General features: G+C 41.5%; 1 protein-coding gene across 2 annotated transcripts in view; it reads left to right on the forward strand.

Moving 5' to 3' along the window:
• Positions 1-981: 981 nt before the first annotated feature.
• Positions 982-18,862, forward strand: part of hmcn1 (hemicentin 1) — a 97,227-nt gene continuing 79,346 nt past the window's right edge. The window contains exon 1 of one of the 2 annotated variants that reach the window (XM_082511068.1): positions 982-1,747. In XM_082511068.1, coding sequence (XP_082367194.1) covers positions 1,453-1,747 — 295 coding nt within the window. In that variant the 5' untranslated portion in view covers positions 982-1,452. The remainder of the gene's footprint in view (positions 1,748-18,862) is intronic. The other variant, XM_082511069.1, reaches the window with a different exon arrangement.

The following is an 18,862-nucleotide window of genomic DNA, read 5'->3' on the forward strand; positions in this document are numbered from 1 at the left end:
TGTCCGACTGGAGAACCTGGTGGAGGTGTCTGAGAGGAGAATATTAAAATAGCTTCTCAGCATCATAGACCATCCCTCTCATCCCAGGAGCCATCGGAGCACAAAGACTCATCACCTCTAAATGCAGAACTGACCGCCACAGGAAATCCTTCCTACCAGTGGCTATGAGACTGTACAACTCTTCATCACTCTGTAGGTGACTTTATTATATTAATCCTATAGGATTAATATGAATGCATTTTATTCCCACAGATTGTGCAATATTATTACTCATCTGTATGTTGAATGTTTTTTTCATTCCCCCATTACATGCTGCTACTCTTTTATTCATTGCACTTTTAATTCTTATTCTTATTTTTATTTTCATGTCTATTTTAGCGTAATTTATGACAGTATGTTTGCACTGAAGCACCGCAGCAATTTCCTAATGTTGTAAACCTGCTCAACATTTGGCAATAAAACCCTTTCTGATTCTGATTCTAACATGTCACTTGTCATAATTACTCGCGCTGATAATTATGCTATTTTATTTTTTCTGCACTAACTTTTCCTCTTGCTGCATTGAGCATGTTTATGACAAAAGAATTTCCCTCGGGATAAATAAAGTTCTTCTCATCTTAAATAAGAGCAAATTAAAATTACTTTTGCAGTCATTTTTCTGCCGTTAATGTCACAATAAAAACTTCTGATAAACATTTGATTTTCTTTCCATGCAAAACGATCTTCAGTTTTGATACTGACAATGAGGGTTTTTTTAAAAATTATTATTATTACTATTTTTTTTTAAATAAAATGGGCCTTTTATTAAAAACCTTTAACACAACTGGGTTAACACAAAATTTGTGTAAAAGCCAAGTTGCAGTCGCTAGATGGCAGTAGTGCTCAAAATCCCCAATACTGCAGACCTTCATTTATTTCAGCTCGTTTCACTTTAGGTGAGCGTCCCAGGCATGTCCAGTTCATGCCCCGGCGTCAAAGCTTACACCGGTATTTAAAAAGAATCTGTCAAAAATGAATTATAACGACAGCTTTTAAGAAATAATCGTACTGTGGTACTTTTGTGTCGTTGCTGAAGTAAAGGAACTCACCCAAAACATCTTGTCCAATCATAGCGCTGCTATTGTGCATGGGAAGTAGTCTGCGCCTTGGAGACTTTCTGGCCAGCTGAGAGGTGGTCTTTGTATGACAGAGCTGAACAGGGGCTCTGACTCTGCAGATCTGAGGGAACAGGGGCTGCCACAGCTGCTGGGAACAGAAGTTAAGCTTGAGCGTTGAGAGGAAACAACAGACTGCAGGAGAACCAAAAAGTAGGCGCTCGAAAGCTGCACCGGGAGATTCCCGTGTTTCTTTCGCTGATGCTGGGAATTTGATCAACTCTTATAAATTTTCAAAACTTTTTGGTGAGAGCCAGATGTCTCTGCCTCTATCTCGAGACTCACTCTGAGTTTCCCAATGGCGAAAACAAAATATCGTGAAACAATGACAGAGAAGACTCCTGGATCACTGATGTGGCTTCCGCTCGTCCTCTCAGTGGCGCTGGCCGCAGGGCAAGACGCAAACACGGGGGCCGTAAAGGAGGACATCCCGGAGGGCGCATCCACCCTGGCGTTCGTCTTTGATGTGACCGGCTCCATGTACGACGACTTGGTCCAAGTGATAGAGGGCGCATCCAAGATTTTGGAGACATCCCTGAGCAGACCGAAGAGACCTTTGTATAACTTTGCCCTGGTGCCCTTTCACGACCCAGGTAATGTAATAAGAGACGAAGAGATGGTTTGATTAGGTCAATTCTGCTTCTTTTTTCTTGTTTTTCTTCTCTTTAAATGTGATGATTTGGTGCTTACTCTTCGCAGTCTAAACAAAAGCAGACAGAGGTGTGACAAATGTGATAGTTTGCTCACAGGCCGCCGTCTGACTGCCTTAACCTCCTCACACCTCCACGGGAGGCACTTCTGGGGCATTTCATCTCGCACAGATGTTCAGCCTGGCGGTCACTGTATCATTAGCATTCCGCCAGGGTTACTGTGTGGCTTTAGGTTTGCAGTGCAGCTTGATGATTATCATCACTCGTGGGTGCTCTCTCATTCTGAAAAGTAATGCCTAGGCTGTATTTTATTGGGCAGTCAAACAGTATCCCTGGCTAGTATTAGTCTTCAGAGGTGCATGGGGAGGGGGGGGGGGTCATACAAGATAAAACATTTCCAAATATTCAACACACACATCTGACAAGAACGGAGTCCTTGTGAAGAGTAATGTAAGACTGAGGACATCAGTCTTATTGGTCTTATTGAACAACAGCAGATTAAAGTCATCATTTAGGGTTTGAATATTTGGGTGGTAATGTTGACTCACCTTTGTCTCTTTAATTGGAGATTATGTATCGGAATTTCAGGAGTGGGACCACGCCTCCAAACACGCTCTTTCCGATTGTCATCTATATAGGTTCCCTCAGTTCTGCAAGCTGTTCATTCTCGTTTACCTGCCCCACCCTCCCTCCTTGTTCTCAATTCTTTAACTTCTTCACTTCTATTTAGTGCATGAGGATCTGCTAGACTGTCACCAGTCCCCAAACTGCAGCTCAATTCATGTCCAAGCATCACCTTTACCTACTAGAACGCTGTCAAAACTAAAATGAGGACGTGGGCCCAGCGAGTGGAAGCCCCTTTCGTGATTATTTCATTCAAAACAAGGAGGCTCAATGGTTACTTTTCACCAGCATTTAAGTGTACCACAATTCAATTCAACTTTATTTATACAGCGTCAAATCACAGCAACAGTCGCCTCAAGGCGCTTTATATTGTAAGGTAGACCCTACACACAGAGAAAAACCCAACAATCACATGACCCCCTGTGAGCAAGCATTTTGGCGACAGCGGGAAGGAAAAACTCCCTTTTAACAGGAAGAAACCTCCGGCAGAACCAGGCTCAGGGAGGGGCGGGGCCATCTGCTGCGACTGGTTGGGGTGAGAGAAGGAAGACAGGATGAAGACATGCTGTTGCATGCATTTAATGTTTAGTTTCCATACGTAGCATTCTGCAAAATGTGCTTCGTGAATATTACTTCACAAAGTGCATGAAACACAATGCTTTCGTATTTTAATGTTGTATGTAGAGTACCTACATTTTTTCTAAATGCACTCGGAGCAACAAACATTCCAGGATCTGAAGGATGGAAAGAAAAGATGAATAGACGGAGGTGATCTGTGAGGTGAAGACACAGATTCCTATTCCAGATGTTTTTTTTCTCTTTTCAGTTTCAGCATGTCACAAATTCTCGTGAAGCACATTTCTTCAATCATTGTTTCAGTCTGCTCTGTGCCTAGAATAATAATTATATTCAAGGAGGAAAAAATGCACAGTATACACAAATCTTACAAATGATGAATTCATTAGTGCGTGCCTCTGTGGGGAAAGTAAATCTTAGGTGATTAGCGATGCTCTTGGACAGAGAGACAGTAGTGAAAGAATGCTGCGGTTTTAACCTGTTTGTGTAACTGAAGGGTTTAATTTAGAGGAAATGTTGACTTCATTGAGAAGTGATTATAAGATTATCCTTTGGTAGTGAAACACAACAGCTCGATTGAGCGCTCCAGCGTCGACTCCTCTCTGTGTTTGTGACGTTTGTCTGCTTCTTAAAGTGTTTACGAGGATGTCAGGATGTGTGCTCCGACACCCCCGGCGGAATAGAGGAATGATTACTGCAGCGCACTGCAAGCAGGGGTAGCAGAGCATTTTGCCAAATGTTCTGACCCCGTCTCTCTCCCACTTTTTGTCCTTTTCCAACAAAATCCCGGCTCCTCGGAGAGAGTCGGTTTTGTTTTATTAAGGGTTTGCTTCATTGTGCCGCGGATCCATTTTCTCTGCTTTGCATCCAACGTGGTGCGATAACGCAGTCCCTCCTGTTTGACTTGGCTGCTTTTAAATCAGAGCTTCCCTTTTTATTTACACTGCAATCCGACACTGTAAACAAGAGAGTGTGTTTGCAATCTTTGTGTCTGTGCGTGCTTGCCTGAACGTGTGTGAAGCTAAAGAGTCAGGAGGATGCCTGGATATTGGGGTCAGGCCTGTGTGGGAAGATCAGTCAGGAAGCCTCCCCCCTTTCCTCCATCCTGCAGGCAGAGAAAGAAAGAAAGGCACAGGATCCTTCACAAGTCATTTTACCACAGTGCAAGGGCTGTGTGTTTACCGCTGAAGTCTGCCTGTGTTCTTAACAATACAATATGTCATTACTCTTGAAATGGGCATTCGCTTAATGAGAGAAGTGGCTGTACAGAAGAGTCCTGGACAGCTACAAACACGAACATCTCGCTTCTCTGGCTGCAGTCTGACGATCAATCTGTCAATAAGGACTTCAGGCTCATGCAGAGAAGCCAAAGGTGCGTTGCAAACAGACTCGCTGCACTTCTGGAACATTTATTTGAGAGTTTACAGACAATTAAACTCATTTCACGATGCTTCCGTTCTTCCCGAGCTACGAAACGTGGCCTCTAGCCCAAGACTAATGCCAGTTTGTGCATTGTTTCAATTAAAGAAACAAACACTGCATGACAATGACAGGAAATAAAATGGTAGACACTTATCTGTCTGCATGGCCCTGTTGGCATCCTTACATACACACACGTCCATGTAGCTACTACCTCGCTGTGAGAGGATGTGTTTGTGAGTGTCTGACGCTTGCTCGTGTTAATGTTTAACCGTCCAAGGTTAAGACGGATCCAAACCCAGCACCTGGTTCCTAACGTGCCCAGGAAAGTCAGAGAGCCTTTAAACCTTGACACTATGTTGTAGTGCACACTCCAGCTTAATGGAGGGTGTCTAAGGCGTTTGGGGGTAGCACCGTCTTCCACTTTAGAGGACTTAAATAAACTTGCAAAAATGTACACAACAGCATAATCGGGTTTAATATTTGTTTGCAAACCCTTTGCGGTCAGTGACGTCTATGATCTGCAGTAATGCTCTACCAGTCCTATCTTGCATTGTTGCTGGTTTTGATGGTGTCGACACACTTCCAGTAGGACTGAGGATATAGTGAAAATGACTACACTTTCATTGAGTGTGGATGAAACACCGTTATCCTTAAAACTGATAGTTAACACCTAAACCTAACACTTTTTCTATTTTAAAGATAGATGAGCTAGAGTAGGGTTGCCATTGTGACTTAGGGTTCTTTGATCTACTCTGAAAATATATGATAAAGACTTAAAAAGATCTACGTTAGGCAGAGAGTATCATTAATCACCGTAATGTCTTTTGTCTCCCTACAATGAATGTGTTTGTGGAAGCTAAAGTCCAAACAGAGAAAGGATGAAAGATGGACAGATTTTACTGACTCATGCCTGCGTGACATCAGCGTGAAGGTTTTGAAAATGGAACAAACCACCGACGTGTTTCTTGGAGTTTTGCTTGTTTTATTCTGCACGTTCTTTGTGTTTCAGCTGCGAGATCTCGGGGTTGGTTCCAGTAAGTTGTTGGCCTTCCTTGCTAAAAATTTCCATCCAAGTTATCTAAGTTAGAAGGAGATCGACCAAAGGAGTGCGGAGTGATGGGAGGAGATGATGGAATAGCTTCTGCCTTCTCTGCAAGATCAAAGGCCGTTATCACAGAGCCCTCCATGCTGGCGTTCGCGTCCTTTTCTACCCCTCGTCCCTTTGTTTCCTTCCTTCCAGAGTAGCTTTTTTTTGTCTGAATTGCCCCGCCCGTGTGAGATTACGCGCAGCCGGCGTTTAGCTGGACAGAGTCAGTAATGATGCTATTAGGCAGGAATGCCAAAAGAGAGAGGTGGAGGTTCGGGAGAAAATAGAGGAGGAGAGAAAAGTGTGGCAGACTGAAACTGTGTCTGTGAGTTTTATGTTTTAATGGATGCGGAGTATTAAAATAGGTATTAACTTTTAGGGCTGCACCTCATGACGTGGCCCAAGGTGCTCGTAGTTCAGTGGGTTCAACTCACGACACACGAGTGGAAGGTTTCCAGTTGTCACTGAGCGACTTCTTTCATCTTGGACGCTCATCCCCGAAGACTGCTACAGAAAACCGCGTCACACTTTATCCTTTATGTTTAAAACTTCGACAGCTTTACAGATCCTAAGGTTCAAGGATCTTCTTGCCTTTTAAAAAACAGTCACATCTAGATGACCTTAGGATCCACTGGCCCACATAACCCCATGCGTAGTAAGTGGCCCATTCGTGAAGTATTTGTCAAACATTTTTCTCTCTCTGCTGTGTGAACTTGTTTTCTAATCTCCACTGGAGGCTCATCAACCCGAGGTTCAATGTCCTTGTGACCTTCTAGACTCTTTGACATCACTGTCTGGGCTCCTGCCAGTATCCCTTTGACCTTTTGTAGCTCTGCTCTTGTTTGTGTTTTTTGGATAAGTGTCTGGCTGTCAAGACATGAACCTGAAACAGAAAGCAGTGGTGAAACAATTTCATATAAAAGATTTTCCACACACGTCATCATCTGGGAAGGAGCGGTGCTGGACAGTGAAAAATGTGTGAGCTTGCACTTCTGTATAATTACATTGTTAAGTAAGTTGACGGGTTAGCTTGTGACTATCATGACCAGACGTAAAATATTGTGTAAAAGTCTTGAGCCATCCCTTTTCTTTTTCTTTTTCCAGTAAAATCAGAAATAGGCGTTTTACTGAAATGCTCAAACATACATAGAATTACAGCATATAAGGCAAAAACAGAGTTTGCACAAGTCTAGAAAGCTTGAAAGTCAATATTTGGTATGATCACGTTTATTCTTAGAGACAGTCTGAACACTCTTAGGAAAGCTTTCTTGTCATTTCTTCAAGTAGTCTTTAGGAAACGTGCTCCAGGCTTCTTGAAGGACAAAGCTTTGGCTGTTGGCTGCCTTTTGTTCTGCTCTGTGTCCTGATGAGCCCACTGTTTCAGTAATGTTTCGATCTGGGCTCTGGGAAGGACGGATCAGGGGCCGATCGTGTTCCACTGCTTTTCTATCCAGGTATGTTTTTGATGCTGGTTTTGGGATCATTGTCATGCTGAAATATGAAGGTGCTGTCACTCAGATGCTATCCAGATGGTATTGGATTAAAAGTCTCACTGCAACCCTTTGACTAAATCCCCAACAGCATGAATGAAGCAGTGCCAAACATGACGGAGCCTCCACCGTGCCTCCATGGCTGAAGACTCTCACTGCTGTGCCTCTTTCGATGTTTCTTTAGTATTGATTTTCAGTCCAGTTCTTGTTCTTGCCTTGTTCTTGGCACATCTCCGCCTTTTTTCCCTTCATTAAGAGCGGCTTCTTAAAAGCTAACCTCCTTACTGAAACCATTTCTGATGATGCCTTGGTGGACTGTACATGGAGGAGCTCGAGGCCCAGATGCATCTCTCAGGACCCAGCAACACACCCAAACGCGTCAAGTTTTCAGCTAACAGCTTTTGAGAATCACTATGTTGATGTAAAATACTGTGATCGTTAATATTTTTGTAGATTCAACGAAAGAAATGGGAAACAAATTTGTGTCTTTTGTGCGAGGCTGCTGGTTCATCCCCTGAGTTAAGTGTCTTGTGTATGTTTGAATAATTCATAGGTCAGTGGTAACAAACACAAAAAATATTCCTCTGAGAACAGCCAGGTGCAAGGAATGAAAATGATGTAATTTTACATGGTCTGTCACTTCACTTCAATTTTATTTTATTTATACAGCGCCAAATCACACAACAGTCACCTCAAGGCGCTTTATATTGTAAGGTAGACTCTACAATAAAACCCAACAATCATCCCCTATGAACAAGCACTTTGGCGACAGTGGGAAGGAAAAACTCCCTTTTAACAGGAAGAAACCTCCGACAGAACCAGGCTCAGGGAGGGGCGGGGCCATCTGATGTGATTGGTTGGGATGAGAGAAGGAAGACAGGATGAAGACATGCTGTGGAAGAGAGACGGAGATTAATAACAAGTTATCTATACTTGTGTCCAAGTTGTTGCGGTGCCTAAACGTTTCCTGATTGTGAAATATCTAAGAGGGAAGACTTGATTTGTTCACCTGTGGCAGTGGGCCCAAAGACACCTGAATTTAAAAATTAAAATGTGTGGCCAGTACTTTTGTCCATATAGTGTAGCTGACACTTTACCAGCTAAAAAGATTAGCAACTGGCTAGCTGTTAATGTCTTTTTCTGTCTTTGTAGTGCACATAATGGTGGTACACAGAGTGCTTATCAAAGCTGAGGCTGAGATTAGGGAAAGTGACCCCCCCCCCCCCCCCCTTGCTATTAAAAACTGCAGTGCTGAAATGAACTCCATAGTTGACTGATGATTCTCTGTGAGCTCACCTTTTCTGCTATTTCTCTCCTGCGAGTTAGAAATACGTTTTAAGTTTTAAGGATTCAGAGCTATGTAATCACGTATTAAGCTAAATTATACCACTCGTGTCCCAAACATGTACTCCTGTGCATGTTTGAGAGAACTGTTCAACTGCAGACAATATGGTAGCCTTGATCAGGCCTTGATTTTGGAAGACACGCATTGCTCTTGTAATATCTCACTTGGTCCACACTGAAATGTTACAGATGTTGCACCTAAAATGTACTAACACTCAGTAGTACCGTGTACAATTTACACACTAAAGAATAATAAATCACCGCCTTGGAAGTCACAGCCAACATGAGATCATGCCATTGCAAACCATGGGAATGTTCAACTTTGGCGTCAGGTCTACATGAGAGTAAATCTAACGTGTTCCAAATGAGTCCTCCAGACTCTAAGTGTATGATGCAAAACAATGAAATCAGATGAATTTGTTAGCTAAAACAATCCTTAGAAAAGTAATTTCCTCAATAATGTAGTCTAGACATCAACTGATTATGCTGTTTTAAAGACAGCCTCAATGAAAGGGCAACAGTAAAAGTGCAGAGGCTGGGCTTATTATTATGAGTAATAAAGCAGTAAAAATGCAGAATGGCAAATACTCAACATACAACATCATACATGTGTGCCTGCAGCTGGTATAGCTGGCACCAAGCAGCTGGAAACTACCCATTTGGACTGTGTAGTGGGGCGTTTGAAAGTGTGGTTTGGACCAAAAAACTAATGTAGTCAGAACACGGCAGCTAAAATGAAAGAAGCCTTTAAAAGCCCCCAACCAAGAAAAGACAGCCAGCGGCAGCTGTTATCAAAATCACCTGATATCCTCAAGGACTCGGCTCTCCTAAATGAAGTTAGATGACTTGCTGCTCAGACCCAGAACACATGGTAAGAGTTAGGGACAGGTCAGATAAATATGTCTGACCCAGAACAGGAAAACAGTAACCTTAGACGTGTAGCAAAACCCTCAGTTTGTGGAACAAAATGGTCAAATTCCTCTGAGATTTTCTTATAAACCACGTTTTGTGCAGCGTTTCATATCAAATTTAATGTTGCATCCCTCTGATGCAGACAGTATACATACAATTAGGGTATAGTGAGGTCTATTTATTATAATACAGATAATCAGGTTATCAGAATAAGTAAATGTAAAGCAAATAAACTCTCCAGACCTTCTGAAGGTCTTTGAGTTTTTTCACTAATTTTCATTTCAGTCCTTGGGCTTGGCCACTTTGTGTGTTTGTTAAGTTACTTAACGCTGAACTCTGAATCACCCAAGCATGAAAACGATGCCTAACTCATGAAACGAATCTGTCGTCACCAGACAACTTAGCAAAGAACCGATTTTAAATTGTGTCTTCAGGCACTTTGTTACTAGCAGCCTGGTGCACAATCACATCATTTGTTCCAATTTCTTAGTTGAATCTTTCACACACAAAACATCACAGAACAGTCTCGACAGGCGTGAAATCATCTGCACCAGGAAGTTGAACAAAACCACCTACAATGGATGAATAGTATCGAAAATCATGTCCTTAGGAAATAGGAAAGAAATCCAGCAAAGACCTGGCACAGGACACAAGAGATAAATCTGGCCGCTCAGTTGATCCATCTACTGTTCACTGAGGCCTCATCAGAAATGGTCTCATTGGATTTGGCTGTCAAGAAGCCTCCCCAGAGCCCAGACCTGAACGTTACACGGCAGTGGATGGAACAACATCCAAAGATGATGTCCTTCGAGAATCCTGGAGAACTATTCCTGAAAACAGCCCAAAGAAACAACGAGACAGCTTGCCTAAGAGATGTGGTTCGCAAATAACAATGGTTGCACCAAATGCTGACTTTCAAATTCTGCTTTTGCCTTATTTGCTGTATCGTGTGTTTCCATGAATCACTGCACCTACTGCATTTCCCATTTTCTCAGCAAGAGATGAAGAAATGAGGGCTGGCTCAAGACTTTTGCACAGTACTGTGCAAAACACTTCCAGTCTCCAAATGTTCTGTATCTACAGGATGTGTAATTAGGAACAGTAACTCACCACAGCCACTTTATAAAGTGATAATATGTCAGTATTATGTTTATAGCTTGTTAACTTACCTCAGAGTGGCCAAAAATATGGTCTTCCTGTTTTATTTAAATGTTGTCTACCTTGCCAGATTTAAATCTCCTTAAATTGAGTCTTTACATGCTTGTAAAAGGTTGCTGATGGCATAATAGTGGGACCATGAAGCTGTACCTGAGCAAGTTTAGTCAGCGTCAGTATATGAGCATGGACAGAAACATGAGAGCTGAGTTTGTGGTTTATTTTGCATCAGTGAAGCCTGATCACTGTATAATTGTTCTATGGTGTGTACGGTGGTGCTAAAGCGTTTCATAATAAGCTCCACGGCTGACGTCTCATTCACTACAAGAAGAAAAGCCAGAAGATTTTAACTGTGTGGATTTTTGCTACGTATGTATCTCACCATCAGCATTTAGGCAGTCTGTGCTGGGGGGAAGTCATATATCACAAAGACCACCTTAGCCATAACTAGCTGTGTTTGTAGACCTCTCCCTTTATAAAGTATGCATCTATGTTGTGTTATTACCTCACAATTAAGGATTTAGGGTGAAGCCTGAGCTTAATCTGATGGTTTGGTACACGGTATCCTACGTCAAGCTGATGAGAAGCACATGTCGAGCTCACGGCCAGTTTTACATTTTCAGCAACACAGCTGGACAAACCTTTGTGCCATGGCACACCGTTTGGAAATCACCGCTGCAAACATCTGAGTGTGCATCTGTGTGTGGTCGACAGCGCTGATCTGCTGCATCTGAGGTTTCTCTGTCTGCTTCAGCTCAATTAGAATTTCCCCCGTTAAACAAAAGAGCCATAGTGAACCGAAAACGCCGCCGGTCTCTTATGAGCAGGCGTAATTACAGTCTGTCATAAAATACTTATTCATGAGCTTTGCAGTTCTGTGGTTTTAATATTGAAGTTGTTGCCATTTATTCTTAAGCCTTCTACTTTTTGGGTTTTTTTTTTAAGAAAATGAATGCAATTACTGCAATTAAGAAGCTGCATTTAGCAAAGAGAGAGTAAATTTTAAAAATCAGGCCAACCAGCTGTGAGTGCTTTGACTTTTCTATAATGGAGACCAAGAAACATCACAAGCAGCAATGTGTTTGTGGCCTGTGCCAGTTTTCACCCTTTCTTAAAAGGCATTTGCAGCCTTAACTGTCACAGTGAGACACGTGAAGAAAGCCGTTCAGTTAAGGCTGGAAAACATTACGAAACAAAAGGCAAAGGCGAAACTAAACAATAACCTAAACTGGGTGAACTAAGATTAAAACACGAACTGCCATGGATACATAGAAAAACCTGGAAATATGACATGAACACAGCAGACGACCAGACGAGGAACGAATGAAAACACAGAATGAATGCACACAGGAGGTGACCAAGGGAAGTGGAAACATATGGGGATACAGCTGATTCGAATGAGCGTAATGATGTCACAGGGAAAAGTAAAATTGAACACATTGAAGATAGAAACCAAGAAAACAACAGAAAGTATGGAGAGACGTAGACATGACAACACAGGCTTGACAATATGGAACCCACAGACATAAAACACATGACAGACTAGACAAGAAACAAGACACAAAACCGAAGAGACAGATGCTAAACTAAAACTCAGCTACGCCCTAAATAAGAAAAACTTATAGGAACTTATATGCCTGTGAAGGTTCTCGGTCATCCAGGTCATTGTAGTCAAAGGAGCTTGCAAAGAAAAGCGTCTGGACTTCTTTAAGTTGCTTGAAGACGTTTCACCTCTCATCCGAGAAGCTTCTTCAGTCCAATGTAGAGGTCTGGGCAGGAATTCGCATGATAAGGTGGGGCCAGGTTTCACAATGAGCTCACCCGAAACCCTGGCTGATTGGGACCCACACCCAGTTTCACACCTTGGCTCATGTGATTAGAGGATCATCAGGGGGTCCTTTATCCCTCTGTGGGGGGATACTCCCACTGGGTTTAAATCTGGGACTCTCCACCATTTGACCTTAGAACTGAAGAAGCTTCTCGGATGAGAGGTGAAACGTCTTCAAGTAACTTAAAGAAGTCCAGACGCTTTTCTTTGCAAGCTCCTTTGAATAGGAATTTATAATTAAACCTCACATAAGAAACTCAAAAATACAGAATAAGCTCAAAGTGCTGGGTCACAGACAAAGTCCCCGACACTAAACAGAGGCAGACTTGCTGCTCTGGCTCATCAAGTCTGCACCTTTGTCTTCTTTATCCTTCTCACGAACGCTGCTTCTTTCTAATGTGCTGTCGTGGTGGTTTTGTAAAATCCTATTATGACCATAAAAAAGCATCCACGGGAGTCATAACCACAAGTTTTTTTTAATATCTTCAGTTTTTCATAGGTGAAGCTGATAGAAGGAACATTCATCAGAGCCTGATCCAGAGACTTTTATGTCCGTTACTATTGATCTGATGAAGTCACAGACACTTTGTAAGTGAAAACATACAGAGCACCAACCATTTGATCATAAATCAGACCAGAACTCTGTCAGTATGAAGTCATGTGTAAAGAAAGGCTTTAGAGGACTGTATGCAGTGTAAAGTAATAAACACAGTCCATTTTTCATTTATCTAAAAATCTATCCTTCAATTATAGACCAATGTGACCTCCTCTTGCAACCTAAGCCATGTGTTTTTCTTCTGTCCAAGTTTGCATTAATCTTGGAGGGATTTCCTTTACGTACTTTCAGAGGTTTTTGGAATTCAGATCCAAGAAGATCCTCTAATTGGCATATTTGGAGTTCCAATGATCCCTCTTAATATATCTCCCAAGCAAACTGATGTCTTGGTTTTCTGTTCCCTTCTTCTTAGACTGTATTTTACTTCTTTAGAAATCTCTTACGCCTCCATCTGCACCACTATGGGTTAATACTGTCTGGACATTTTTGAGAGTGGAGAAGATCTCACTCACAGTGGACACCCTTTGTGGGATATCTGAAATCTTCCCTTCTCAGTATTTAGAGCAATGCATTTTACCCACCCTGTGACTAAATGGAAAAGATTTGTGATTTCCTCTTATTTAATGTAGACATAGGATTTAAGCACCCCCTTTCCCTGTTTTATTTTTATTTAATTTTTTTCTAATTTACTTAGTTTTTCCTTAACTTTCTGTTCTTGTGTAGGTATGATGTTTTTCATATTTTACTTTGTTTTTTGTTTAAAAAGAAAAGTTTAAATGTTTGAAAAGATCTAATGTCATATAAGATGATACAATGTATATAAGTTTGTATAATCTCTCTTTAAAAAAAAGATGTGATCACATTACTGATGATGAATTAATCGAGTGCATTTGAATAGCAGCTAATGAACGACTGCTACTTACCTTTTTAATTCTTGTGGAGTACTTTTCCTCAAGCCTGTTCTTTCTGCAGAGTTACTCACATGTATACGATTTGTCTTGAAGTGTGAATGTTTTAAAGCCAAACCAGATTCTGAAAACAAAAGAATAAAATTGCAGTCAATCTAAAACACCCCTAAATTGCAGATTTGTGCTTCCACAAAGCATTTAGTCAGATAGTCAGAGGATAGCGAGACGGCAACATTATTTACTGAGTTTAAAAAGTCTGTTATGGTAACATCTGGTTTCAAAAAGCGCTGTGGCATACGTGGCTCGAAATGTCTTTTATATTGCACAGTGAAAAACAAAATTAAATTCCGAAGTAGTTTAGAAAGGTAAATGCGCTCCAGATGGAGCTTGCTGTCGTTTATGCTTTGCAGACCGTTGTTGAACACAGCTGACAAACTGTAGGGGTCAAAGGTCAGCGTTGAAGACAGGGTCAGGGCGGGCTCTGAGAACATCAGCTTTAAGGAAAGATCCGGATGCTTGCAACTCATCTGAGTACTTCTTAAAAAATACCACACATTCCCATAAATGACAGTGATAAATTTGCATAGACGCTCATGCACATGGGACACGTTTATAATAATAATAATGTACACTTTTATTGATCCCCGTGGGGAAATTCTTCTCTGCATTTGACCCATTCACTCAGTGAAGCAGTGGGCAGCCACCAGTGCAGCGCCCGGGGAGCAGCGTGTAGGGATGGTACCTTGCTCAAGGGTACCTCAGGGTAGCCGTTCAGGGGATTCGAACCCCTGACCTTCCGATCATGGGGCAACCGCTCTACCTACTGAGCTATCCCAGTTTAATTACTGTGAGCCGTACCCTCGGGTCTCATCCTCCTCTGTGCTGTGTCTCCTGTGTTATCCTGTCAGATGGATAACTGACTCTGGATCAGGCTTCTCGTGGGTCTGTGCATCTGGGAGGGATTACACAGTGAGCATCAGTTTTTATTTATTTGTGCGTAGCATCGTCTGATCATTCAGTTCCATTAATAGATATCTGTGGTTTCGGGGCCCATTGTCCCCAGTCACATTCAATTACAAAGACTAACGATCACCAGGAGAGGCAGGGCCACAACTGCCTGGTGCTTCTTCTCTCTTAGTTTACGTCACAGGTTTGATGTTTGGTGCTTTGAAATCCTGCGTGCTGACAGCTCTGTTGCTTCAGGGTAACGTTCAGTCATTAGATGTAAATTGGGGATGGTATGCAGAATAACAAGATATAGATTAAGAGATTAGAAAGGAAACAGAAAGACAGAAAGAAGAACTCTGGGCCAACAATGAGCAGTCTTCTGCTCAGTATCTTCACTTAATGCATCGTCTTTGGATGTAGAGTGTGTGAAATGGTCTGCAGAAAAACACTGGATTGTGCCAGGTTAATGTTTGCCCTCTGCAAACGTCGCAGATGCATGATGGAAATAAAATTGAGCACAGTGAGGCGTCAGAAGGAGACTTCTAGGGAATCACTCAAAGATAGCGGGAGCTGCTTAGAATTGAACTTGACCCTAAAAAACCTGACCAGCCAAATTTACCAGAAGAGGTTTTTCCTTTTTATTGATAGAGTCGTGTCTCTTTTAATTCAGACGCCATATTTTATTTAGTTCTTTTCTATTCTTTTCTTCTTCTACCAAGTAGAAGTGTTAGCGCTTGTGCTTGAAGTGTGGTTATTGCTCTGCAGCAGTGAGGGAAAGAGTCGCGTGACTGTCAACACCAGAAGTAATGAAATGTTATTTGGAATAAATGGACATTATTATCCTGTCAGACTAACTAACCACTTCCTCTCCACAATACTTTCCCCCCATTTAAAACAGACACACATGAAGTTAGTAAAATGTAGGAATTAATCTTTCTCAAGATTACAATTTCCTGTTTGGTAAAGTCTTTCGGGCTGATATCACGCCTGGTGTCGCAGTAATGCTCGCCAATTTAAACAACAAAGAAGGAAAACAATTTGGCGCTTCTGTTTTTTTCTTCTTTTTTGGATGTTAGTCTTCTTTTTTATTTGTTTTGTCCTGTTTGCATGTGTGCACTAGTGATGCCTATTAGAAGTGATCGGTGCACGTTGGGGTTGTTGCAGAAAACATTGCTGGAACATTATATGCACCGTGTTCAATGTAAATGATTTGTTACCTCGAGAATCTGCAAACCTGTTTGCTGTTATGTGTATAGTTTATAGTATGATTTCTGGACACTTTCCTCACCGACACACTGTAATTGCCTCGTGCTGTGCATTTCCCCGTGGGGCTGATTAGGTGAATTAAACTCCAAACCTGACAATGAAGATGACAGCCACTCTTATTCTGGCAGACTTTGCTTTGAGTCAGCAGAATGGCAGATATTTGTGTTTATTTACAGCCTCTGCTGCTGTTAAGTGCTATAACAGCTACATGTTGTGTAACCTGTTGGATTTTTGTTGGATCAGAAAGCCACAGAGAGTCTCCTACATGACCATTATTTAAGAAAATAACATATACAGTACTGTGTGAAAGTCTGTAGCCAACCCTCATTTCTCTTTATCCTGCTAGAAAAATGGGAAATAGTTGGGATTCACGTGGAAATAAAGTATACAAGGCAAAAATAATTTAGCCTAACAGGTTTTAAAGTCAGGTGGTGTGACCACCTTTATTCTTCAACACAGTCTGAACTCTCTTAGTCAGCTAAGTAGTCTTCATGCTTGTTGAAGGACATCCAAAACTCTTCTTTGTATGTTGTACTCTTCTCTGTCAAGATGATCCCACACTGCCTCAGTATTGTTGACCTCCAGGCTCTGGGAAGGTCATGACTGATAGGGTTCCACTGCATGTTTTTCTATTCATGTGTGCTTTCACTGCACTGGAAGTGTGTTTGGGATCATTGTTATGCTGAAAAACAAAGCTGTTACCAGTCAGATGCTTTCCAGATGGCATCACAACTTGACTGTACTTTTCTGCATTTATAATTCAGCCGGTTTTGACAAAATCCCCGACATCAGCCAATGCTTTTGGGGATGCTCACTGACAGCAACTGAACCAAACATTTCTAATTTGGATTCATTACTCCATAAGATCTCTTGCCACTGATTTTCAGTCCACTTCTTGTATAATTTGGCAAACCTCACTTTCTTTTCCCCCCATTTTCCTTCCTTAAGAATGGCTTCTTGACAGCTACCCTTCCATTCAGGCCAATCCTGATGCTGCTTGAGGAAACAGTAGATGGATCCAGACGCATCTCTCAGGCTGTGCGTCAGGTCTTTGCTGGATTACTTGCTGATAAAGATATGACAGTTTTTTTTAGATAATAGCTTTTTGGGAATCACTGTGTTGGTACTATTTTATGCCTGCAATTAAGTCGTTTAGCAAACAAAAACATTTCTGTGAAAATAATTGAAAAAGCAGCCAATGTCCAAAGAAAAACCTGGAAAACTGATGCTCACGACAACTTTAAAAATAAAGAGAAATCTGGCTCCTTGGAAAGAAAATATAAATAAATGAAGGACGGCTCAAGACTTCTGTACAGTACTTTGCATGTACTGCACACTGTGGCTCGCTAATTCATTTTGAAACAATAGGCTCAGTGCTAATGAGTTGTTAATATAAATCTTGAAATCTCGAAAGTTCTGTTCACCGAGTAAACATAACCTTCAATGGCATTCCTGAACAGAAGATACACTTTATGTTGTGTCTTTTATTGTTAGGAAACTGCATTTCTAAGGGCTTGGTTGTTAAGCTTTTATTAGCAGTACGATCGTGAGCTAACATCCACTTCTTTGACCTCAGGAGTGGAAAAGAAATGAAAACCAATGTGGACTATAAAAGTGCATAAAGCTGCATAAAGTCTCCTCACTGTGGCAAACAGAGAACTTTAAACCTTTGAACCAAACAATTATATGACATCATGGTCATAACTCATTAGCAATTAGCTCTAAATTATACAGTTCTGACAATTTTCAGTCATAACGCAGCTTTCCTCAGAATTTCCCATGCGCTGGCTTTGAAATTCCTTGTTGCTGCTGGTGTACAGCGAGATAAGCTCACTGCACAGTAAATGCTTCTGTGATTCCTTGCAAATTACTTCAAGCCTGAATGTCAGAGGAGGTAAAAGTGAGTTTGCCTTTGGACAGTTGCCCATCCCATTAAGACTTCTGTAAGTGTTCGAGCTTGCATGTGGTTTGCAGATGGATGCTTTTTAGAGCAGGCAATACAGGTCAGTGCTCCAGAATGCTCATATGAAGGCTGGAGTGTCTCGTTTTAGTTATTTATCTCTAGTTCCCTTTTGTCAACAGTGAGCAGAACTACCACATTAACGCCACCAAAAAACACCTTTTTGTTTAGTTTTTGGCGGCCATTTTTTCCTCTTTTGTTGCCTGTTTGTCAGACTTTTTTTCACTTTGAGCTCATTCGGTTGGCTGCATCCATAGCCTTTATGGGTTCATCACTGAGAAGCTATTTCCTCTGTGGAAACCAAAGGTTATGTTTCCCTTGCACATGAAGGTATAGAATTGGGATTACTGTGATTCCTTTTGTTGTCCAATTTTATTTAAAATTCATAAAATACTAAATAAGTAGGAAGTTTCACATATGAAACTATTTCTATGACCCCCCCCCCCCCCCAAGAAAAATGTCCTTTTGAAATAATGGCACTAATAATATGTCTTTTCTTAACTCCTCTTAAGGATGCCCCGGGTCAAAGCACTTGACCCCTAACAAGTGTGCCTTTGCATCAAAGAAGGTATTTGGCTATTTGGTATTGGAAAAGCACACAGTTTCTCTTTCAGGCTTCCAAATGTAGACAAACACACATTTAAAGAGAAAAGTAATGACAAACAGGAGTGGCAGCATCATCCTGACATGTAAAATTCAGAGCTAATTAAACTAGAAGAGCTTGAAGAGTTGAATCTTTTATGTCTCATGTTGCTTAGATGTCACGAGTATTATGGTTTTCCACTCTACAGCCACGGCAAAGAGGGCAGCGGTGCTAAAGGGCACCATATTCAATGCTAAAGAATACTTACAACAGCTACGGGAACTTCTCCCATAAGGAAAGAGATGTCAACTTTTCCTTCTATGAAAAGTTTGGCTGGAGATCCATGTTCCCTTCAGAGCAGCCAGAAACATTTCCATGTTAGTTTTTAAAAAGCGTCTC

This window comes from Aulonocara stuartgranti, assembly GCF_965226115.1.
Source record: "Aulonocara stuartgranti genome assembly, chromosome: 17".
Classification (NCBI taxonomy): Eukaryota; Metazoa; Chordata; class Actinopteri; order Cichliformes; family Cichlidae; genus Aulonocara; species Aulonocara stuartgranti.